The sequence below is a fragment of the Euleptes europaea genome, chromosome 6 (assembly GCF_029931775.1).
Source record: "Euleptes europaea isolate rEulEur1 chromosome 6, rEulEur1.hap1, whole genome shotgun sequence".
Classification (NCBI taxonomy): Eukaryota; Metazoa; Chordata; class Lepidosauria; order Squamata; family Sphaerodactylidae; genus Euleptes; species Euleptes europaea.
The window spans coordinates 63,118,532-63,142,771 of NC_079317.1; the positions used below are offsets into that span (position 1 = coordinate 63,118,532).

Genomic DNA, 24,240 nt, shown 5'->3' on the forward strand with positions numbered 1-24,240 from the left:
AAAGCCTTCCAAGTTGGCAGTTTTATTTAGCACAGTATAAACAAAAAATGCCAGTGTCACTCTGCTCTGCCAAGACATCCACTCTCAACTCTCCCAGGGGAAAATCTATTTAAAAACGCTATTCACATATTAGCAAACTCTCAGATCTTTGATTGAAACTTGTCAGGCATTCATTCCAGCACGATAAGAAAAAGCAGCGTATTTCTTTTTAATAAAACAAAACTGTTTATCATTGAGCGCTACGTTTTTTGTAACCCATCTTGGAAAAAGACACTCACACCATCCCTGGGAGCTTGCAACCATCACTGGTTCTCATTACAGCAGCCTTTTTCTTCATGCCTTAGGCAGCAGAACTCTGAACCCATTAAGTCTTCCCCTTCTAAACCAGCATTAACGTCGGGGATCGGCAGTAAGTCAACAGTACAGAAGATGCCTCGTTTCAAGTTCATACTGCCTCCAAGTCTGGATACATTGTCCTAAATGTCAGATTTATCCGAGCTTCCCTGGAATGATATTCCTTGGGTACACGATGCTGAAAACAAAAAGCACTCATGAGCTATGTAAACAAGATAGAAACATCAAGATTTTTTGCTTGCTTTTTTGGAATGACTCTCCTGCAATTTTCACAGTTAGCGCCTAAGACAAACCCAAAAGGCTTAAAATCCTTACCCGTTAAAAAAAAAAACACCACAACTTAAATTACTTCTCCTGATTTCATTCATTCTTTACTGCTTGTTCCAGATCACCATGTAGCAATACTGCAGTGAAGGGGTATGTTACCTCTGCTACCTCCTTGGCTGGTTTGCTAGAAAGATTATTGTAAAGCTTAAATGAAATCTTTACCCAGCGAGAGCTAGGAATGGGAAGGTTCGTGGCCATGGGAGCCCAACTTTACTGCAAGCAACTCCCACTCTTATTCACTACTCAAGTGTTAAACTGCTCATTAAACGCTGGCAATCTCAGGCTGCCTGATGGGCTTCCGTGCAGAAATCCAGGGGAAAGCAAAGTGTGGCTTTGTTGCACTATTGGCATCACCTATGCCTGAGCAGTCTTACCTGCCAGTCTTCTTGAGTAGCTCCTTCCATTATTAGCAAAGTCCCGTGATCCAATGGTACACGTACTCTTTGCATGTAAGTGTAGTCCTCATTCTCCCCCTGAAAGGAAACAAGAGTACAGTCAAGAGTGTCATGAATGTAATTGGCAGGCATGTTACACCAAAGGCCTAAGAAATTTCCAGCATAGTAAATTACTAAGTCTTACTGCACTAGATAGGAGTGGGGGTATCAGCTCTAGGCAACACTTTATTTTGCAAATTTAATGTATTTCTAAGGGCCAAACATAGCAGAATGGAATTCTAGAACAGGCTGTGGCACTGGGGGAGGAGGGGTTTTTAGCCCCCCCCCCCACCAGTTCCCTTATTAGAAATGGCTCTGATGGCTGTTTTAAACCTCAGTAGAAAAAAAAGTCAAGCTTAATACAGATTCCTGTTCTCCCCCCCCCCCCCACCGACACTTCCAGGAGCTGGGAAAACTGTATGAATAGCATTTATAATGAGAAAACAGCATGGAGGTAAAGACTGAAGCCACTTCCTTTCCCAGTGCTGTAGCCCTGATCCATATCAGCCTATGGGTGCTGTTGAGGGCCAGACACCAATCTGGAGTTCTGAATATTATATGCAACAAACTCAAGGATATGGACAAAAGACAGACTGTTGAAAAAGGCACAAATAAAGGAAAGCATTTATAGTTAATAAAAAGGAACATAGAGTAAAAGTGCAGCTATTGTCTGATGATAACCATTAAATAAGATTTAACCACACAGTGTATAATTGTTAGGAAGAATACACCCCTACAATATACATAATCTGATTTTATATAACCTCCCTAGCCTTAAACTGTTTATCTTATAATTTTCACATATTAAAGAAAGAAGTACAGCTACTATGCTTGAAATAAATCCTTCCTAGAAACCTCCTAAATAAGCTGTTTAAACATGACAATTGCGTTTCTCCCTCCAGCTCTGAAAGTCTTCTAAGACTGTTTTTCAAGCTTTGCAATTCAGAGAAGGGTCACCTTGTCTGCCACGACACCCTGACCACTGCAGAGGATTCCGAGACATGCAGCAGTGTCCCATAAAGCCCTTCTTAGGGAGCACAGACCACTGGAACCAAGGGCCCAGCCACCCTGGCTTTATCTTTTAAACTTCCTAGCTGGAAGAACTTCTATTGTCATTAATGGTCCTTCTGACATAATCTAAATGTGGCAATTGGGTCGTTTTGTTTAAATTATTGGCTTTGTAACAAACAAACAAACAAACAAACAAAAACCTCTCTTCAAACATACAATTTTTTTCCAGAGTCCAATTGTGACATTCCTAGCGTTCATAGACAACTTCGCCGTTGGCTCTCAGAAGAAGAAATAATAAGAAACTTGGACTCCAGACAAAAACTGATTAAAAAAAAATATTTGTCAAAATTTCTAGCCCTCCCTCAATTCCCAGCCAAGCTGGGCTCTGGGTGGGTAACAACAAAACAACAACAACAAAACCATAATGCATCTATGATTAAACAATTAAAACCACACAATAAATATTAATTAATATAACCAGATGACACTTATTCAAAACATGATTGCTGCTGAGAGGCCTGGCAGAGCAATCGGTGTCCCCACACAATAAAGGGATTGGGGGGGGGGGTAGGGAGGCCAGCAGAAATGACAACCTGTGGCTGCCTTCAATTGTAGGCCTGGTGGAATAGCTCCATCTTACAGGTCCTGCGGATAACCCCATCATCAGTTGTCTATATTTCACAATGTGAGAGTCAAAGATCATTCTTAACAAAGTCCCTTAGGTCTCCCATCATGCCCTGTAGACAGCGAAAGCCCTAGAGCACAGACTGCAGACTAAAAACTGCAGGAAAAGATAAGTAAGGATGGGGCATCTGCCTTTCAGGGTCTAACTAGCTAGATGTTAAAAGAGAGGGTCGCAGACTTCCGTTCTAAATTCTGTACTGATGTAGTTTAATTAGTTCATGCAACTCTGATTAGTAAGTGCATCTTTCCTTTTCTTCCCATATCAGACTGAGTAAAACCTGTTATCAGGAGGAGGGAGACATAGCAGCACTGGCTCATGTGTCGCTTGTAATGTCTAGCTGGGCTCTCTGAGGAGCCTGCCAGCCAGCAATGATACTCTTACAGAGGAACCTCCAATAAACTTCTAAGTAGCCCCAGGGTTCTCTGAACCACACCATAGTTCTGCCCAAGGAAGTCAAAAGGGAAGGACATCATGCACAGCAGAGAAACAGCTAGAAGGAAAGGAAGCCAGCAGCAGTGGTGTGTGGCTGCAGGCAACCAGGATCTGTGCCAAACCTTGGAACACAGCGGGCATAAGCACTTTTTTTTTTTTAGGGTGTGAGTGAAAAGTACACAGCTTCGCCAGCTTTCTCCCATTTCAGCCAAATCCCTTCAGCGGTGTAAACACAGTTACTGTTTTGTGATTCCATGCTCCACGAACAGCGCAACAGCAGCTTCTCATAATAGCACTCAGAGCTGAAGTAAAGGCTTTAAAAGAAAACAGGGCTACTTGCTTATTGGACAGAATCCAGCAACTGATAAGGCATTCTCTGAGATGGAACATCCGTACTCTCCACACACAACCCGTATTAGGCTTGGGTTTATCCCACTCGAGTGAGACAGGGAGCAAGACGGATAGGCATTGGAGGGATATGTATGAAAAGGAGTGGAGGAAAACTCAGCTGGGATGCAAAAAAACAGATTGGTGTGACTATTCTATTGACCCATCCCCTGCATACCTCAAGATGCATAAAGTCGACAATTAATAGAAGAGCTGAGTTAATAGAAAAGTGAATAAGCCATCAATGACATACAATCCAGCTTTGGAAAAAATCTGCCAACCTTATACAACCTTATGGTATCTGAAGAAGTGAGCTGTGGCTCACGAAAGCTCATACCCTACCAGAAAATATTTTTGTTAGTCTTTAAGGTGCTACTGGACTCTTGCCCTTTTCTACTACTTATATACAAAGGCAGAGGTAGCTACATGTGTCTGAGCAAACAACTGCTCAGATAGTTTTGACTGAGTGTTCTGCAAGTATCACTCGAACAACAGAGACTAGGAGGGAGATAAAATCATAGTGTCTATAAAGACACTTAAGCCAACATAGTAAGCATCCACTCTCAATTATTTAAACATGGGAGATCAGGGAACTCTATTAATATGCCAATCAGCCCCTCAAGTTTGCACTGCCATTATATACATTTGCTCTCTTTAAAAACAACCATCCTCCATGCATCCTATTCTTTCCTCAAGGAGCACAGAGTACCTTATATTCAGTTTTAAAGCAGCTTACCGAGCCAAGCATTTTTAGCTTCAGTAGGAAAGCTACACTTCATGCCCACGGACTATTTTCTTAGTTTTCTTCTTCCCGGATGATCTTCTAGAAGTCTCAACTGATAACCACCAGTTTAGAGATTGGGTTTACAAGGCTGATGCTTTGATAGATCGTTCGACAATCTTAAAATCTAAACCAGCGCCATGGTATAAACTAATTAAAAACGATCACTTTAGAGCCCTCTACCTAGTTAATATAGTAAATGTTTGCCTTAGTAGCAAAGAAAATAAGATCTAAGGTATCTGAAGAAGTTACCAACTAAGTTTAATACAGTGAAGGAGTACATTCTGGTATTTGTTATAAGATTTTAATTGTTTATCTGTTTTATTTATATTGCTGTTTTACCATGTTTTATCCAATTGTTTGTATGTTCTTACTACTGTTTGTTGTATTACTAAGTTTTGGTTATTTGCGACGGCCAACGGCCATATACAATAAATTCTCTTGGCACTAGTTTTCTTCTTGCTCAAAGATTGACAATGATATCCAATCCAAGTTATTTCCCCCCTGAAAACATGTCCAAATACCCGAAGCTATTAAAGGTCTTCATAGAGTTTCAGGGCACCCTGGCATTATACTGTTTCGATAATATGCAGTGGCCAGCGATTTGCACACATTCATTGTCTCACGGCCAGAAGGCCCAACTCCTTCTTCCTCCATAGCAAAACTGTAGGGGCTTCAAACACGGCACCATGAAGTATTTTGCTTAAAACTGTACTTGCTTCATTTTTGGCTCATGGACTTCACACCTTTTTAAAAAACTTGTCAAGTTGGCTGACCTATTATTTTTACTGTATCACTACCTTAAAGTCTTGTTTCTGCTGAAATTACCACATTGACTACAGAAGCTCTTTTTCTTGGGGGTGGGGAATCTCCTGACTCAGGAATACTGCTGTCTGCAGTCTTTCAAACACCCCACTGCCCCCTATTCATTTGAACATCGAACTTTTTAAAATCAATTAAATCTCCAATTTTGGGTGCTGCCAAACAGGCATCTAAGAGATCTAGACAGAAAGCGCTGTTCACTTCATTATTTTTCATTTTAGAAGCTTGGATGAACAGAATAGGCTGAGAGGGATCTCCCCCACCCTTTAAAAAAGTCACAATGTTTGTCATCAGCATCTCCACAGCATCACAAATATTCCCTTATTATCTAACACATTTATCTACACCCCCACCTCCTAAGCTATCAGTTCCTTGGTTACAAGCAAAGCAGCCAACTAGCTATTATAGTTCAGCTTCATAGCTGATGCTGCACAGCAGATTTTAAAGCTCGCAAGATAACTGCATTGAACTAATTCCTCAAGTATCTGCAGGGCTTCTGCAGCAAGACGATTGTGACAGAGCCAGGAAAACTCTGCACATCTTAGAACTGAGGCCCCACATCTTAGATTTATGTAGTATGCGAGACTTTCAGAAACTAAGAGTTGAACTACACATGACACAAGTTCTAGGGTTGGTCTCCAGACATGTAATTTCACCTGAGACAGCAGGCAGGGGAGGGGGGCTGACCTGAATCAGGGCCATGCTGCTGAGGAAGGGGAGCTGCTTAATGCTCCCCCACATTATTTCCTAATTATAAACACCTGGGCTGCTTTAAGCCTGACATGGGGAAAAATTAGTTTCTGGTATTGCACATGTCCGTTCACCCAATTTTAGCAACGGTGCGCGTCAGTGTGTATGATGGACACCTGCCCCTTTTGAACAAAGTGCTTGTTTCATACAAGCTGCAAAGGCTCTGGACTCCCGCAGCACACACACAGCCACAGACCTGCTATTGCATCAAGTAGCCCTAAGGCAACAATCCTTCTTCAGCAATGTAGAAGTGTATCAGTAAAACTACAGAGTATGAATACAAGTTCACATGCTTAACATGAACTGTGACAGACAAGAACTGTCAAGGTAAAATGAGTCCAGGCCCAGTGCAAATGAGCAGAAGGGGAGCATTAATCCTCTAACCAAATCCAGTCTGACCCAGCAGAACTTTCCCCCAAAGGTGAGGGAGGGAGTCAGAGAGAAAAGCCAGGCAGTACATTCTTGAATATACAAGTAACTTTTGTTAAGCTCACACCAAGGAAATTCAAAAGCACTTCATTTTATTCCACTCATATACAGGCTTGTCCCCATAAATACCAAAGGTTGGCTTTAGATGCAGCTGGCACAATGTGAATTGCAGAATCCTGACAGCTGGTAAAGGAGCATAATTAAATCGAGCATGGACACAAAGGCATAAATTCAGTATGTTCAAAACTCCTTCCGTTTGAACAGCATGGCAGGCCGTTCTACGAAGAATGGGGCATCCAAGGATGTTCTGATGCAACTTCTCCTTCAATCCTTCAATGGAAAGCAGGTCTTAAGTGCACATGGTTCACCCCTGCCCTTCTGTTCATTCACTTACTCTGCCAATGAGGGCACTGGTGAAACAAGCAGGAAAGGTGACAAATGAGAATTGTGATTAAAATGGGCTGGGCTCCTTTCACCTTTACTCTCAATCTCTCCCAGGTATAACCCTGGGTGGGGAGGAAATAAATGTCATCATCCGAACCCAGGATAGTATTTTGGTGGTCGCCAAAGGCAAGCAAGCTCCAGGAAAAACAACATTCTAGTAAGCTGGCACTCACTGGGAGACAACTGCCACTGGATACAGTGCACAGTATGCCACCTGCCTCCAATCTGCTCATGTACTATTTTCAAATTTCCCCTTTAAACAATTCTTGTGCCAAATCTCTACACTGTTTTTTTTCAAATGTTGAGGGACCTGAAGGGTACGCTTCCTTTTGGAAACGGGGGGGACACACACAATGCTCAACTAAACTTAACTTTAAGTGACTAGGTTTTATATATATATATAAATAGAGAGACGTTGCCAGTATCAGGTACATCTATTACTCTAGCAGACTGCTTAGAATCTAGGCCCATCCTTCTATAGAACTATTTCCTCTGGATGCTTATGAGCAACAGGCCTTCCCTATCCACATTTCCAAAGGCTAATACTATGGTGAGATCTTCTTTAGTCCAGTCTACTATGGCAGGCCGATCCACCTGACATGGTTTTTTCCAGTGGAGCAGCCCATCATTGTAGTCCGGACTAAAGAAATTACTTAGTCAGGTCAGAGCTTGTGATGAATAACGTTTACAACACAATCGGGGTGGTGGGGGGGAGGAAGCTGACTGACTCTTAAACTGTAGTATTATATATATATATTATGCAGGCATAATATATGCTGCTTGTTGCCCATGTTTTCAGACCTGTTTTATCTTGAATTTGAAAACGTGGGCAAAACGCAGGGAAACACATGGGGAGAGCAAGCCAACCTCTGACAGTCAGAAACGGCATGCATAATCAACACAAATTGGACCCAAAGTCGTCGGAGGGGTGAAGGTGAGTGAAATAGTCATGCATAAAAGATCTGTGTAGCCCACCTTGAGACTCAGTGAGAAAGGTAGATTATATACAAAATAAACACATGGGCTTGAGTAGAATGATTCTCCTCCAGACATTCCCTCCTCTCCATCAATGGACATTCAGCTGTTGTCAGTATTTCATCCCCAGGCCAGTTCTTTTTTTCTTTAGAGCAATACCTCCATACCTGGGGAGTAATGCTACCCTCTGGAATCAATCCTGAAAGAAGCAATGAGATCACCACAAAAGCACCATTCCACCCCCCACACATCAGCCAGTCCCAGAACAAAAATCATAATCTCCTTGATTAACAAGGCTTTGATCATTTCTCAGAGGTCAAGTGGGTAGATGATCAGGAGTAGAAACAAGCAAGAGTCTAGTAGCACCTTAAAGACTAGCAAAATTTCTGACAGGGCATGAGCTTTAGTGAGTCATGGCTCACTTCTTCAGCTACAGCTAGGATGTGAGTCCATCTATCCTTAAGTAGAGAAGAGTGAATTCACACACCCAATGGCAATAGCATGTAAATGTCAATAATAGGTAAATGACATTAGCAGGCATGATTGGATCAGGTGTGATATGCCGAGGGATAGTAGGCGTGGATAAATCAGCACTGGTAATGAGACAGGAATCCCAGGTCCCTATTCAATCCAGGAGAACACACTGTCATGAGCTTCATTATTATTTGTAATTCAGCAGTCTCTCTTTCTAATCTACTTGAAATCCTTTTATAAGAGAATTGCTACTCTTAAGTCAGCAACTGAATGTCCTGGAAGGTTAAAATGTTCCCCCACTGGTTTCTGAATGTTGTGGTTTCTGATGTCAGACTTAATCTTTGTTGCAGGGACTGGCCTGTTTGTCCAATGTAGAGGGTGAAGGGGCACTGCTGTTATGTGATGGCATAAATCATATTAGAAGATGAGCAGGAGTATGAACCTGAGATAGTATGGCTGACGTTGCTGGGCCCAGTGATAGCGTTGCTGGGATCTATATGAAAGCAAAGTTGGCACCTTGATTTGTTGCAGGCCTTGGTAATGGAGTCCGTGCTACTGTAAAGTAGTTTATCATTGCAGGCGAGAAGTTGTTTCAGGTTAGCAGGCTGATAATTAAGAGAATGTTCCTGTAAACATCCTGAAGATGTACCAACAAAAAGTGATCCAATTGGAAAAGGATAAACAGCAGTTTTGGACTCTCTAACAGACATGGTATAACAGCATCAAAGTGAGACTGACTATAAGCAGTTTTGCCAGCGTTGGTGTGCTTTGCAAAACACAGGAGATTAGTAAAAGGTCATCTATTTTACTAGGTGGACTGGCATTCGTGGTATGTGAATGAACCTTAGAGAGTTTCAGGGCCAATAAACTCCTTGATACTTCACACCTCATCAGTTGGTCATCACGTTTTTTTTGCTGTTAAGTCACATCTGACTTATGGTGAATCCTGGTGGGGTTTTCATGGCAAGCGATGTTCAGGGGTTGCCTGCCTCCCGTCACAACCCTGGTATTCCTCGGACGTCTCCCATCCAAATACTTGCCAGGGACAACCCTGCTTAGCTTCTGAGATCAGACTAGTAATCACTCACTTGTTCAATAATTCTATCCTACCCCTGAAGCTTGCAAAAGAAGTCCCCAGCAGATGTGATTGCACTGCACTGGTTCAATGTTCTCCATGCTTCTCTAGCAAACCCAGGAAACAGTTCCAAGAATCCTCAAAAAATGACTCCTCAGGCAGATTTAGGTATCTGAGTAGAAGAGGCCATAATACTAGACTGACAAATCCAGTGCACCAAATGGAAGTTCTAATTGCAACACAATCCTCTCTATATTGCCAAAAAGGCTTATACTCACAGGTAAGGGTTTCTTCCTCATCTCAAACATCCGGGTGGCACCAAAGCTGAGCGAGGCAATGACAGGGTTCCTTCCCAGGGCAGGCTCGTCGTCACTGTGCCAGTCCACGCTGTCCTTCTCGTTTCGATACAAGTTGCAGAGCAGAGAGTTGAAGGTGTGCTTAGTGACCTCTTCAATGCGATCCTTCAGCATGGTCAGCAACAAGTGCCACTAAAATCAAGTCAACATTATTATTACTTACATTTGCAACCTGCCTGTTTCCCATCAATGCAGTATAAACAGAGCTCCCAAATGCACTGGGCAGACTTGCCCAGCTTCATCAAGGCTCTGGATCACGTGCCTTCCAACATTGCTCTGGGCCAGCAGAAAAGGACTCTGTATAAGTGTACACAGGAAAGGATATCAGCATGACAGCAGAACCACATCTAAAGGGAGACCATTATTAGGGAGCTGAACATGGAACAGCAGACCAAAGCACCAACTGATCCCTGCATGGTTTTAGCCATCAACAATGAATACTAAAAGAACTGCCCAGAAACTGCCTCAGAACTTTCCATATTCACTTTTGCTGGGGGACCCACCTACAGCTCTTACCCACAACATGGGACCCACTATAAAATTTTGTACTATGTATGTTTACCTATCTCCTCTCTTTTCCCCGTATCTTAAAAAGACTACCCCTGAAAACACTCACATCTGACAAACAATGGAAGTGCCACTGGCATGATCTATCTTAGGGTATCGCCTACTTGTGGGGCGCCCACCCATCAACCCAAGTCTACTGGCTTATGCCAAATTTCAAGCATAGTCCTTCATGCCGATTAGCGTATGCCTTGATGTTCCATCTCTTAAGGCCATGCATTCATCTCCCTCCCTTATAACTGCTGCTCCTTCATAATGTGGTCAAAACTGGCAGGGAGAAGCTAAACAGTAACACAGGTGCATAGCTGAGGTCAGGGCTGCAGAAAGACTTATGGGCTCTCTTTGCAAACAAGCTGGCTTGGCGCTCCTGCACATTTCACCAATTGAGCGTCTCGCTCGCTTGACACTAAATCTCCCTCAGTCACACAAGTGCACAGAAACACACCCTCCCATGGGAACTGTCGGCTTGGGTAAAAGGCTCATGTTCCACTATCATGTTAAGCCTTGGGTTAGCAATACATCCAAACCGTGTAATACAGTCAGTTCACTGCTGAACATGGAACTCGTTGCTAAGGCCTCTGAGTGGTTCATACAAAAGCAGCATAGCAGAAAGCATCACCAAGAGACTGAGCATGATTCCCAGCATCACACATTTTAATATACGGCATTATACTAATATAAAAACTAGAAAGTGTCATTATGCTTATCACCTATCAACCACATTTTAATTTAACCTTTCTTCCAAGGAACTTTGGGGGAGGGGGTGTGCATGATTTCCCCCTCTAACAGTTTATCCTGTCAGCAATGCTGAGAGTCAGAGAGAGGAACTGGTCTGAAACAAGAAGATCTCTCCATGTGTTTTGATGACAAGGGGGGTGGGTATCCCGGTCCTGCACACTCATCATCATGCCACACTGGGTCTTATCTACCTGGAGCCCGTGAAAAAAGAGTAAGCTGGGGGAGGTCTACATTTTTAAACAAGAATTGAACTGCATAATTATGCCTTCATTACAAAACATAAACCAGTTTCAAACCAGTTTAAGTGCCCAACAGTGTTATCTACAAATTGTAGCTCTGAAAATAAATTACAGGTCTCTAGCAAATAATTCTCAAAACTACAACTCCCAGGGTTATGTTGGGTGCAGTCTTCACAGTTGAAGTGGTTTTGAACTAATTTAAACACATGGCTTACAGATGTTCCTGTCAGGAGATGGGATGACAGGTGATCTCGTATCTTCTATTCAACGTAATGAGACCATTAACATCTGGCTGCTGGAAGTACAGAGCTGAGCAAGAGTCACTCTCCCTTCACTCCTACCCAGTACTACTCAGTACTTGATCACTGCAAGATTTCCTTTGGTTTTCCCCTTCACTGCACCAACCCCCTTGGTGAGCTCAGCATGCAAAAAACCCTGTGCAGCTGCAAGCTTTATTCAGTAACAGAGGACTCATCACAGTCCAATTGTTATGGAAAATTCACTAGGCTACCACCACAGAAATTATTCTCAATACTGTTCCAACTTCCTACTGGCCACAGTAATCCTTAGGCTATGCTTACAGTTCTAATACTGAGGGACAAAGCTCTGAAGTGAAGATGAATGAGGAACAGGACAGGTTTAAATGTGGACCACGTGAATCATAGCTGTCTAATGCATATGAGACAAACACCTGAGTTCAATGTTCCAACATCATTGCTGAAATATGCAGTCATGCTTGAAAGGATTTTGATTTCAACAAATTTTAGTACTACTTTCAGTGTTTGTGGCATCTCCTACAAAGGGATAAAGAATGAACCAATATGTGGCTCCCTGATCACTTCCAGCAATCTCACAGACCACTGCTGAACTACAAGGCATTTTCTTCTAGTCTCTGTAACAGCAGATACTTATAGGTTCATACATACATTAGAGTTTGGTTCCAGCGTCAGCCGAGAGTAAGCGTATGGAATTTCACCATACCATGCTGTGAGTCTGGGCTCCTCGTAAGATAAATCTAAAGGAAAACAGAGTATAATATGTATCATTCCCACATAAAACAGTCAATAGTGCCATTATGAGACTAGATAAGTATATCCAAGTAAAAATCCTTGGTTTGCAGCTTGAAGATTGAAATGGGGAACATCACCCCAGGGTTCCTTTTGTACTTGATTTTCCTACCTTCTCCAAATGAAAGCTTAGCAAATGACACTTTCTACATATTATATAGGATCCAGGAGTTGTTCGATAAAGCTAAGCAGATACATTAGCTCTGTAATCTTGTGTGCAAGGCAGAACTGCAGAAAGTGAGAAACAGCTCAACTGCCCTCGCCTGGACAAACCCAGAACAGCATGCTTATGGCCATTCATGTCTAGGATATATATCTGAAGTTCTGCTTTAGGGCAGGGGTCCCCAAACCTTTTTGAGAGCCTGTGGGGACCTCTGGAATTTTGAGAGGCGGTGGTGAGGGCCACCACAAAATGGCTGCCTCAGGAGATTGAGTCAAATGGAGTATTTCTCTCCTCACACAAAGAAAGAAGGAATCTTGAAGGGGGAATGGAACTACACACTGATTTGAGGAAAGCCCAGATGCTTACCAGCCCTCTTCATCCTCCAGTGGAAAACCCTTTCCTTTGAATGAGGGCAGCCAATAACAATGGCCCCACCCACTTTCTGAAAAACTTGACGGGCATCATGGCACCCACAGGCACCAGGCTGGGGAACCCTGTTTTGGGGCAAGCCTAACACACACATTTGCCTTTTGTTCTGGTTGTATGAAACTGAACTGCCAAACACATTTCTCCACCTCTGTGCAACACTTGGTTTTGGTTTGTTTAAAAAAAATCCCTTTGGTAGCGCTGATCTAGCCAAGAGCAGAGAACTGATGTCTAATCTGAGTCTTTGTGTGCCTTTCCTAAATCATCAGCACTGTGATACTGTTATAGGCAAGGCCAGTGTACGACCATCAATCGTAGGGGACTCCATCCAAATATCCCTTTTCCTTATTCCCTAAATCAGAGGTTCCCTAACTGTGCTCCAAGGAGCACTTGGTGCTCCGTGAAACATCTCCTAGTGCTCCTTGAAGAGATTGGAAAGAAAAAAAAAACTGTCAATCGGTTTAGTATATAGGTGCTAGGTGAAAATTAGCGCTCCGTGATGAATTTCTCTTTAGAAAATTGCTCCATGACTCAAAATGTTTGGGAAACTCTGCCCTAAATGATGGGGCTGGACACCCGGGAGTCATAAAAAGAGTATAGAGACCATGACGATTTCTGACTTTTTAAATAAGGTATAAGGAAAGTATGCTATTCATTGCCGCATTATCTAAACCAGAATGGATTTGCAATGGTAAAAACAGCGGGTGCAATTAAATGAGAGAATGACTGTACAGCGACCTTGTCTGACGTGCGTTCTCTGCTTCCAAGGGACCTCCTGGAGGAGCTGTTCAAACATCCAGTCAGCTTCTTTGGAATTAATGAAGCCAGGTACCAAATGAAGCCTTGCAAAGGAAGGAAGCAGATTATATAGGGGTGTAAGACCCTCCATTTTCAAGAAAGCACATGCTGTGTTGGCATACATGCACAATGGCATTTCTGTATCAGGGCAAACACACGTCTATCTTTTTTTCATGCACAGTTTTCATTCAAAGTTAATTCAACTGTTTTGTGGAACATGGGTTCTTTCTGGTCAAAGATATCACAGAAGTCGGTCAGGACGGCCACAGGTGCTTTGAAAGGCTGGTATTGTTTACCAGCAATGCTATATATCAATTCTTTGGCAGTCACTAAACGGCACACAGCTAAAACTCCCAGAGCACAGTGGTCTCAAACATTTTTCCTTGTTAGTGTGACTCTAAGAGTAAAGCACAAAACTACAAACTATCTACAATGGCTCTTTAAGCAAAATACATAGCATTATGGAAGGCCAAGGCAACAGAAACTTAGTAGAACCATTCTGAAAACATTTGTGATCAACTTGGCTGAAAAGCCATGGGGGGGGGGGGGCGCTAAGGAAACCATAGAGATTTCCCTCATTAAAAGCTTCAAATAAGTGGCTGGCTAAATATGTGGAAGGATAACATGGAGGACAGGTCTATCAATGGCTACTAGCCCTTGTGACTAAAAGGAACCTCCACATTCAGAGGCAGTAAACCCCTGAACACCAGTGTCAGGATGCAACATCAGAGAGGGTCTCAGCCTCTATAAATAAACTCAGTAACTGGAACTCCTTTTGTGGCATCAATCAATAATCAGTTGATGCAGGCATTGGGACAGAACCCTATAGTTTGGGTGCCAGCTGACATTTCCAGATGGAACAGTGGCAGTGACAGCAGTATCTGGCAATTTTCTCCTCCCTCAGCAGACCATCAACTCTCACCGTATGCTATTCCTGGGAGTCTCCTATTGCCAAGAAGTAGCGTTTTGGGGGTATATGGAGCTGTAGAAGAAGGGAGGGGCAAGGAATTCTCCCTCTGCCAACCAAAATCCTTTCCATTCAGCAGAAGCTGGGCACAGGATCCAAACAAATGGCATTTTTCTGTCACAGCCGAATTGTTATCTGCTTACCGAGACACTCCTGATGGCAACGTGCTGATCTCATACTGACCCTGTTTCCTGCAAACAAGGTGAGAAGAAGAAGAGTTGGTTTTTATATGCCGACTTTCTCTACTACTTAAGGAAGAAACAAACTGGCTTACAATCACCTTTCCCTTCCCCTCCCCACAACAGACACCCTGTGAGGTAGGTGGGGCTGAGAGAGCTCCAAGACAGCTGCAACTACCCAAGGTCACCCAGCTGGCTTCATGTGTAGGAGACGGGAAACCAACCCTGGTTCACCAGATTAGCCTCTGCCGCTCATGTGGAGGAGTGGGGAATCAAACCCGGTTCTCCAGATCAGAGTCCACCACTCCAAACCAACAGCTCTTAACCACTACACCATGCTGGCTGGAGAAAAGCGATCGTAATGAGAGAATACGCATAGCTGACATGGCACACTCAAGATTCAAACATGCATAAGGGCTATCAAAGTGTATTTGCCACATTCACTTTAGGGAAAGGGAAGAACAAGCAGCAAGAGCCACAATGGCTGGGGCCACTTGGGGCCACTTCGATCACTGCTAGGAGGTGAATGTGGGAGAAAGGCTAATGCTCTGCATCTTCTGCATGTGAGAAGAACCGGATTCAGCATAGGAGGCATTGAAATCATACTCACTCTATGATTATGGGCTCTGGGACTTTTTGCACCACCTACACCGCAAAACAACAAACAAATGAATCATACAGCAGGAATATAGACTTGTCTCAGAGAAAAAGGGCTGTTTGATGGCAGAACTGTGAGAACATCTATATTTTTATAAATATGTCCAGAAACGTTGCTTTAGAAAAACATCCTGTGAGCAAAGGCACTGCACATCTGGCGCAGTAGCGGAGCATCTGCTTCTCCAGTTTAAAGAAATAGGCGGTGGGAAAGAAAACAGGGTTGCCCTTACTTGTAACTGTTGTTCATTGAGTGGTCCCCTGTGCAGTCACACATGGGTACTGTGCATACACAGGCCTGCTGCTGAGAGGACTTTTTGAAGCTTAAAATGCCTAGAGGTGTTCAATCCTTCTCTCCCATGCTGCTTCCTTCCTTTCCCAGTGTGAAATAGAGGGGGAGAAGCATCCTTCCCTCAGTTCCTCTCTGCCGCCACCAGACTGAGGTAAAGTTATCAGATTGTGTTAATAGCTTGCAGAGGGGCAGGAGGGAGGGATATGTGACTGCACAGGTGACCACTCAATGCACAACATTTACAGGTAAACGCAACGTTGTTTTCATCATCATGATACATGTGCACGTGGGAGATTAGCGAGCTGACTGTCTCAGGATGGTGGGTGTAAGCTCTCAGTTGAACAGAGATTATAAGACCGCTCTTCCAACCGCCGCGTCTCTCATGGCATCTATGCCCATCAGGTAGAGTCTTGCAAAGGTGTAGGAGGAGGACCACACTGCAACCTTACAGATGGAATCAATGGAGAGACCATGATGAAAAGCAGCTGATGTAGATTGTGCACAAGTACAATGAGCGTGAAGTTACAGAGGACCGTCAACTTGCACTAGCTTGTAACACAGTTTGATGCATATGACTATCCACCAAGCAATGGATTGGGCTGACAGTTTTCTGCCCAATCTTTGTGAAGATGCAAGTTTGACAGGACTTCTGGTTTGCTATTGGCTACAATCAGCCAATTGTCTAGTTACACATATATCTCGCATCCCAGTTTCCTTAGAAGAAGAGTTGGTTTTTATATCCTGCTTTTCTCTACCTTTTAAGGAGTATCAAAGTAGCTTACAATCACCTTCCCCTTCCCACAACAAACACCCTGTGAGACAGTTGGGGCTGAGAGTGTTCTGAGAGAACTGTGACTAGCCCAAGGTCACCCAGCAGGCTTCACGTGGAGGAGTGGGGAAATAAACCTGGTTCACCAGATTAGAGTCTGCTGCTCATGTGGAGGAGTGGGGAATCGAACCCGGTTCTCCAGGTTACAGTCCACTGCTCTTAGCCACTACACCATGTTGGTTCCTATCTCTCTTATCTAAGGCTCTGCAATATCATCTTGTGGAGTTTTAGTAAAAGAAACTTCCATCTTTGCTAGGCCTCAGCCTGAACCATTGTTTCGATAGAACAAGAAACTGCATTACAAGACCTGTTCCTTTGCAATTCCTTTTTCTAAAATGATAAAACCTATTTGGTATTTACCTCTTCTGGTGCTTGAAAAGCAAATTGCCTTTCAGATGGAACTGGCTTCTGGCTTCTCACCTGGAATTGTGCAATGCTTGAATTGACTTGATTACTGGGATTGGAAGCCCCAGAAGCTAAGACAAAAAGGAAACAGATCAGCCAAACTAGCTAGAAATGTAACACAGGTGCCTGAGACAATTAAGATAGGAAAAGTATATTTTCATGTCAAGTCAATATAGGCTGTTCTATCTCTATAAGCACATATACACTTACAGCAACCCCATAGGGTTTTCAACGCAAAACGTGGTTTGCCATTGCCTGCCTCCGCATCATGCCCCTGGTATTCCTTGGATGCCTCCCATCCAAATACTTGCCAGGGTCGTGGATGAGTGTGTGTGACGGGCCCACCCAGCAAGTTTCCATGGCAGAGTGGGGATTTGAACCTGGGTTTCCCAGATCCTAGTCTGACACCTTAACCACCACACCGGCTCTCCCCTTTATACAGTACAAATCAGTTTATTTGTAATGGCTCCCCACCCCCAATCATGGAACCCATAGTTCTGTAAGGGTGCCAAGCGTTCACCAACAGACACAGAAAATGAATGCACAAAATTAATATTATCCAGATTCTCTGCTTAGATTAACAAATGTAAGCCCTTGTATAAAGAATTTACTAAGCTAGGGGCTGCTGTAAAGATTACAAAACAACTTATCCTTTGAACATTTGAAAGTGCTATAAATGAACATTATCAACTCATTTCTATACATTAAAATAAAGAAACAAATAGGATCTTGCCTGCATGAGAAGCTTTTCTTATATTAGCAGGGCCAGCCCAGCCACCCTGTACTCGAGCTCTTTGTCTTTTATCTTCCATGATTGTTCACAGTATCTTCCAGGGTTGATAACAGACTTATTGTTCTTTCCTGTTACAAACACAAGGGTAAAGTACTTAAAGCTAGTGGCTCTTAACCTTTAATCCAGTATTGCCCCCAAGTACACATTATCACCAAATGTACCCCCAATTAATTAAAACATTTATATGTCACTTTTCCTATCAACCATGGTGGCTTACCCGAGGGTCAAGTTTTTCCTTGTAACAAGCAATGAAGTGAAGAAAATTGAAGATACACAACTTTTTCAAAAACCATACCATCCTTATGTAGTTAACTGCAAACTGCTCACCTAAGATCAACCTTACATTTCTTACAGAAGGTAGATGACATGTGCCCCTCTGCACCTCCCTGGGAAAGGCACTACATAATGCCATTACGGCCACTAGAAAACAGAGACCCTAACAGAAACCTTAAAACACAGATGCGAAATCAGGAGCTAACATGTTAAGAATGAAGATGCAGCATGAGAGGTGTTTAGTATACAGAAGAATTCCAGGTAACACAGCTTACAAATTTTCTTGTGGGAAAGCAACATATTCTGCTTAAAGTTATTTGCATCAGGATTATTTTCTTACAGAAAGGTATGATTGATAAAAGAAATACAAGGCAATGTTCAATCTATTGGGTCATTTAACCATGACTGTAATAAGGTAATTAAAAGTGTTTACTAATATTTTTTTAATTACCATATCATAAATCCACTTATAGTATTATTACTGGAAATATATAAGAATGTACTGATGAAGAATTTTTAACAAAACAAGAACAACCCGGGAACTTGTCTACACCTGATGATTCCTCTACCTGACATTCCTAGCAGATTCCAACTAGACAAGAAAACGTCACCTTATGATTTTTCCATTTGATATGCCTAGTAGTTTTCGATTTGAGAAGAAAACAACAAGAAAGCTTCGGCTTGTTAGCAAAAAGAATACCTAACAAAGAATTCAATACCTTTGTCCCTTCTTTGTAATCTTTACCTGATGAATTGTTACCTGTATTCCTATTTATATGTAAAATAGACTAAAGATTGTATGACTAATTGGTAGAAATATACTCTGTATTTACATCAATTTACACTATGTTATACACTGCTGCTAAAATCAACAACCCATTGCTATTTGCAAAACTGTGTGATGGGTTCCATTTTATGTCGTTTATCCTTGATATGTCTGGCACCCATATTACCCAGTCTTTAATTTGTGATTATCACTTACATATGATGGCCATCATAGAGTTGGAAGGGACCACCAGGGTCATCTAGTCCAACCCCCTGCACAATGCAGGAATAAGTCAGAATCAGTCAGCTGCTTAATGTTAGGTTTGATTCATATTTACTGTGTGTCAATGCTTACCAGCGCGGTGTAGTGGTTAAAAGCAGTGGTTTGGAGCAGTGGACTCATCTGAAGAACTGGGTTTGATTCCCCACTCCTCCACATGAGGAGCAGAGGCTAATCTGGTGAACCGGGTTTGTTTCCCCACTCCTACATATGAAGCCAGCTGGATGACCTTGGACTAGTCACAGTTCTCTTAGAGCTCTCTCAGCCCCACCTACCTCACAGGGTGTCTGTTGTGGGGAGGGGAAAGGAGGGTTATTGTAAGCTGGTTTGAGTCTCCCTTAAGTGGTAGAGAAAGTCGGCACATAAAAACCAACTCTTCTTTTTCTTAAAGGCTTGCAAGAGAAATCTGGGATTTTATCCTGAGAATGGGACAAGTGGTTGACCCCATTGACTGACCAAAACCAGCGCATGTCCCCACCCCATGATTTGTAGATTGTCCCCTAGAGGAACACAAGGCCCATTAGGAGTCACTGAGTCAAGCAATTTAGACATGTTAAAGCACCTGCAACTTCTAGCGAGCTACTGCTGTGCAGCATTTAAGGGCAACACCCCAGTGGAAACCTCAAGGCGTTTCACGAGCCTCTTGCAAACGTTGTCTCAGCCTCTGTGTGTGTGTGTTAAGTGCCATCAAGTCGCTTCCGACTCATGGCGACCCTATGAATGAAAGTCCTTCAAAATGTCCTGTCTTTGAGAGCCTTGCTCAGATCTTGCAAATTGAAGGCTGGGGCTTCCCTTATTGAGTCAATCCATCTCTTGTTGGGTCTTCCTCTTTTCCTGCTGCCCTCAACTTTTCCTAGCATGACTGTCTTGTCGTCTCATGACGTGACCAAAATATGACAGCCTCAGTTTAGTCATTTTAGCTTCTAGGGTCAGTTCAGGCTTGATTTGATCTATAACCCACTGATTTTTTTGGCAGTCCACGGAATCCGTAACCCTCTCCTCCAACACCACATTTCAAAGGAATCTATTTTCTTCCTATCAACTTTCTTCACTGTCCAGCTTTCACACCCATACATAGTAATAGGGAATACGATGGCATGAATTAATCTAGTCTTGGTGGCCAGTGACACATCCTTACACTTCAACATCTTTTCTAGCTCCTTCATGGCTGCCCTTCCCAGTCTCAATCTCCTTCTGATTTCTTGGCTGCAGGTCTCCCTTTTGGTTCAGCCTCTCTTCAACCACGTATAACATTCACAGGGCACTTTCGCACAGCCCAAATAATGCACTTTCAATGCACTTTGCAGGTGGATTTGACCGTGCGAACTGGCAAAATCCACTTGCAAACGACCGTTAAGGTGCACTGGAAGTGGACTGGAAGCGCACAGTTTGGGCTGTGTGAACGTGCCCTCGGATAATAATATTTAAGTGAAAGCTGCTACAAACGGAGTACGCATCCGTAGGCCTGGGCAGCAAATGAAGCAGGCAAACGAACTGGGGGAGGGGGGGGAGAATGAGGAGCGGCGAAATAATAGAAAGGTAGACGTTCATTAAACAAGGGGAAGGATGGGGCATCTCCCCCAAGAACGGGGGAACGGGGCAGACCCGCCCTTGAGGCGCTGCACACACCGCACGAGGGCCGCAAAGCCGCCTTCGCAGTCGCTCACCGGCCTCTAACTGACCGCCGCCGCCTCCCTCCTTCTCGACACCGTCAGCAAGGAAGCAGCTCCCTCGGCAGCTTCTAAACGCTCCAGCCGGCCTTCAGGGGCTGCGCGCGCAACTTCAGACTCCGCCCCGGCCTCCTGGACGAATCGGGAGTGTTGCCCAAGGCAGGCCCCGCCCCCCCGCTCTCGGCTGGTTGCGGGTGGCCCCGCCCACCGCCCGCCCGCCGTCCAATCAGGCGAGCGAAATGAGATCGTTTCTGCAGCGCATTGCCTCGCCAGCACACCCATCGGAGGTCAAGCTGGGTGGATTCCCACGGGGCCGACGTTCATTTTCTTAAATGTTATACTATACTTTTAAATAGCTGATTTCACTTCTATCATGGTAGTCATTGTAAGCTGCCTTGAGAGGACTTAAATAGATATTGATATCTAACTATCTATCGATCGAAGTGAGCTGTGGCTCACGAAAGCTCATACCCTGCCAGACAATATTTGTGTTAGTCTTTAAGGTGCTACTGGACTCTTGCTCTTTTCTACTACGGCAGACAAACACGGCTACCCACTGTGAATTATTTATCCATCCATCCACCTAACTACCCACCCACTGTCCAGGAATGGGGGGGGGGGGGAGGAGTCAAAACAGGAATTATCTTAACTTTGCAGGAAATAAGGGGGGTACCAAAACATCCTTCAAAACAGTTCTGGGTATTGGATGTTGCATGTACACTTACCTTTGTTGGTAGCTAATACCCTCTACAACAGAGGGTGACATCATGCAGGCACCAATCTGGATTTTAATGGAGGCTGAATGTGCTGATAAAAGTGAGTTCTATCTCTGACAAAATCCTTGCCCCGACATTGGCTTTCGTGGGGGGGGGGGAAAGAGAGTTGGGCCCTCTTTTCCCTGCCAAGGTACTGGAGGAAAGAGGGACATACTGCTAAATGTTTTCTCTGGTGTTCACCCATCTTTATTTTTAAATACTGTATTAGTAATGTTTAGAGGTAGGAAGATTTTTGCCACCTTTTATCCATTTACAAAACAAACTCATTCTTTCCTTTCCTAGGCGAGTTCTTCTCTAGTCTAGCCATGGGAAACATATTTGGATGCTCTAATTCTTAATGAGACTAAGGGATTAAAAGTCATAGGTGAACATCGTTGAAATTGCCTCTCTCTGGCCTTTTCCCCTTCTTTCATAGTCAATAAAAAGTCAGTGTCTTTCAACTGCCTTTTCTTTTTTGGAGGGTATCACTTCAACACGTATCCATGTGTACATTTGCTTAAGATCCTGAAAATCAGGTTTGGGACACTGGATGTATGAGAATGCCTACATATGTAGGATTTAGTAACAAAGTCTTGTAAGAGAATCTTACTCTGCTTTTAAGTGCTAGCAAAAATCATGGGGGGGAAAACGTGTTTAACCAATCACCGAAGCCTGATTCTCGAACTGAGGAATTATACATCTGTAATGACTTTATGTGTGTCCAGCCCCTATATGCTCCTTGTGCAACTGTGACCAGTTTGTTAAGACATTCTAGTTACTGAATGGTTTGCATGGATGAGAAACATGAGAAAGAAAAAAATGCTAAATTTCTTCAAAGTAGCTCATGATGAACTAAAGCTTTGTTTTATGTCTGAAAGAAGCAGAACTCCAAAGGTATTTTTCACTATAGATATAACAATGGGTCAATCATGCTAAGGGTTTGCTAATAAAGAAGAAACCATTAAACATTCAGAGAACTGTTTATTTTAAATTTTCATTTTACAGTAAAGGGTTAGAAAAAGCACTCTGTTGCATAGGCATGCCACTTATTTCAAACGCCCTCCCCCACCACTTCCAAATAATTATAAGTACAGTCCAAATCTGCCCTTTCAAATACCAAAAACACAAAAGTACATTCTTGGACAAAACTCATTTTCCATACCTAATCAGCACCATTGCATCGGTTTTCATTTATTTTCTATGTACAATAACATTTAAACACAACTTTAACTCTCAAATTGGAGCCTTCCATTATTCCTCCATGGGCAGCATAATAAATCAAGTTTGTACCCTTCGTAGTATCAATAAATGTGCTCAAACTGTAAGAAACTTTGATTTTTCTGTGCATGTACATCTTGAAAAAGCCAATGGATTTCAAGAGAGATCAAAACTTAGTGCAGTAGTTGGGGAGTGGGCGGCTTCTGCTTTTTATACTCGCTCAAGGTTTACTGATATGCTACCATAAGCCTCAACTGATAACATAGCCCAGAGGGTTTTTTGTCATGTTTTTTTATGGCTCTCAACCCTGAGTTAATTCACAACCAACCAAGTACACTATAGAGGTTATTTTCTGTAAACAAGTATCTGCAGACTCATCAGGGTTTGGTCTCCGTGGAAAGGCTTGTGGAAGTAGCTGGCAGATGTCCCTGGCTCCTCCAGCAGCAGGGGGAAGGCAGAAGAAGATTCAACCCAAAACATTTTCATTTTACTTCCTCTTAAGCATCTGGTTTGAACAGCTTAAAGAATATATTCTTAATTTTGCATTTACCGATAGGCAAAACATTTAATGCTTTCCCTGACAAATGCAACTCATTTCATCATGCCCATTAAGAGAGCTAACATGAGTCAAAACATCTCGTTTCCAGTATTTAACTTCAATCACATTTCAGGTATCAACAATCTTTATAGGGCAATCACCCTATAAAGCAGCAGAGTGGTAATATTTAGTGTCTTTTTATTGAAGTCTGTAGCATCCCTCTTCAAACCATTTGTTATAACCCAAAGAGATGATTTTACTAAAATGATTCATATTAATAACCAGAGTAGCTTTTCCAGTGTATTAAATCTACATAGCTATTACATTAAGACCTTTCCCTTGAATGACATCTATTGAAACTTTCACGTTTACAGTCCTGTGTGTTCTCTGCAGATAGCTGGGGGCTGTGACTGCATCTCCAAAGAATATCGTATTATGTTTTTGTAGTTCACATTACACCACAGAAGGATACCTGAAATAAAGGCACCCTTTCCTTACATTCACTCAACCCTAATTCAATAAAGATAGATTCAGATAACTGTCTTCCTTCCTCCTCTTCCCCAACTCCACATTGCCCAAGGGAGACATCTACGTGGGTGTGGGATATCTGAAAGCATCCATCCAGGATGGGTACTAAGATTGCCAAGGCAAAGATCTTATGGCCACTTACTTGATATGAAGCAGTACTAGTCCAAATTCACAGAGTGAAAGTAACAATTTCTTGTAAGGATTAATAGATTGTTATTTATTAGAATAATGTATATCTCATTCTGACAACAATGAACAGTGTATGATGACCAAGTACCTCTTTCAACAAAATTCTCATACTAACAGATTCTACTGGTGAAGGCGCATTACAATAAAGTTAATGTAACAAGTCATAAAATTCTA

The 24,240-nt window shown here is 42.9% G+C and overlaps 1 protein-coding gene across 1 annotated transcript; it reads right to left on the bottom strand.

Annotated features, from left to right (window-relative positions):
- Positions 1-417: 417 nt before the first annotated feature.
- ALKBH3 (alkB homolog 3, alpha-ketoglutarate dependent dioxygenase) lies at positions 418-17,869 on the bottom strand. The gene is made up of 9 exons (XM_056850688.1): positions 17,791-17,869; positions 17,013-17,128; positions 15,488-15,522; positions 14,842-14,889; positions 13,672-13,775; positions 12,204-12,292; positions 9,659-9,868; positions 1,056-1,154; positions 418-532 (listed from the first exon to the last, which is right to left on the bottom strand). The coding sequence occupies exons 1-9, from the start codon at positions 17,867-17,869 to the stop codon at positions 446-448; spliced, it is 867 nt and encodes a 288-aa protein (XP_056706666.1). The 3' UTR covers positions 418-445.
- Positions 17,870-24,240: the final 6,371 nt, after the last annotated feature.

Bases quoted from the DNA above. Each gene is read 5' to 3' on its own strand.
- ALKBH3 (XM_056850688.1), bottom strand. From the start codon at position 17,869: ATGGAAGATAAAAGACAAAGAGCTCGAGTACAGGGTGGCTGGGCTGGC. The intron at 12,293-13,671 runs GTCGCTGTACAG...GTTTTCCTTTAG, and splicing joins GAGAACGCACGTCAGACAAG to ATTTATCTTACGAGGAGCCC. The intron at 1,155-9,658 runs GTGAGTATAAGC...GTTTCCTTTCAG, and splicing joins TGAGGAAGAAACCCTTACCT to GGGGAGAATGAGGACTACAC.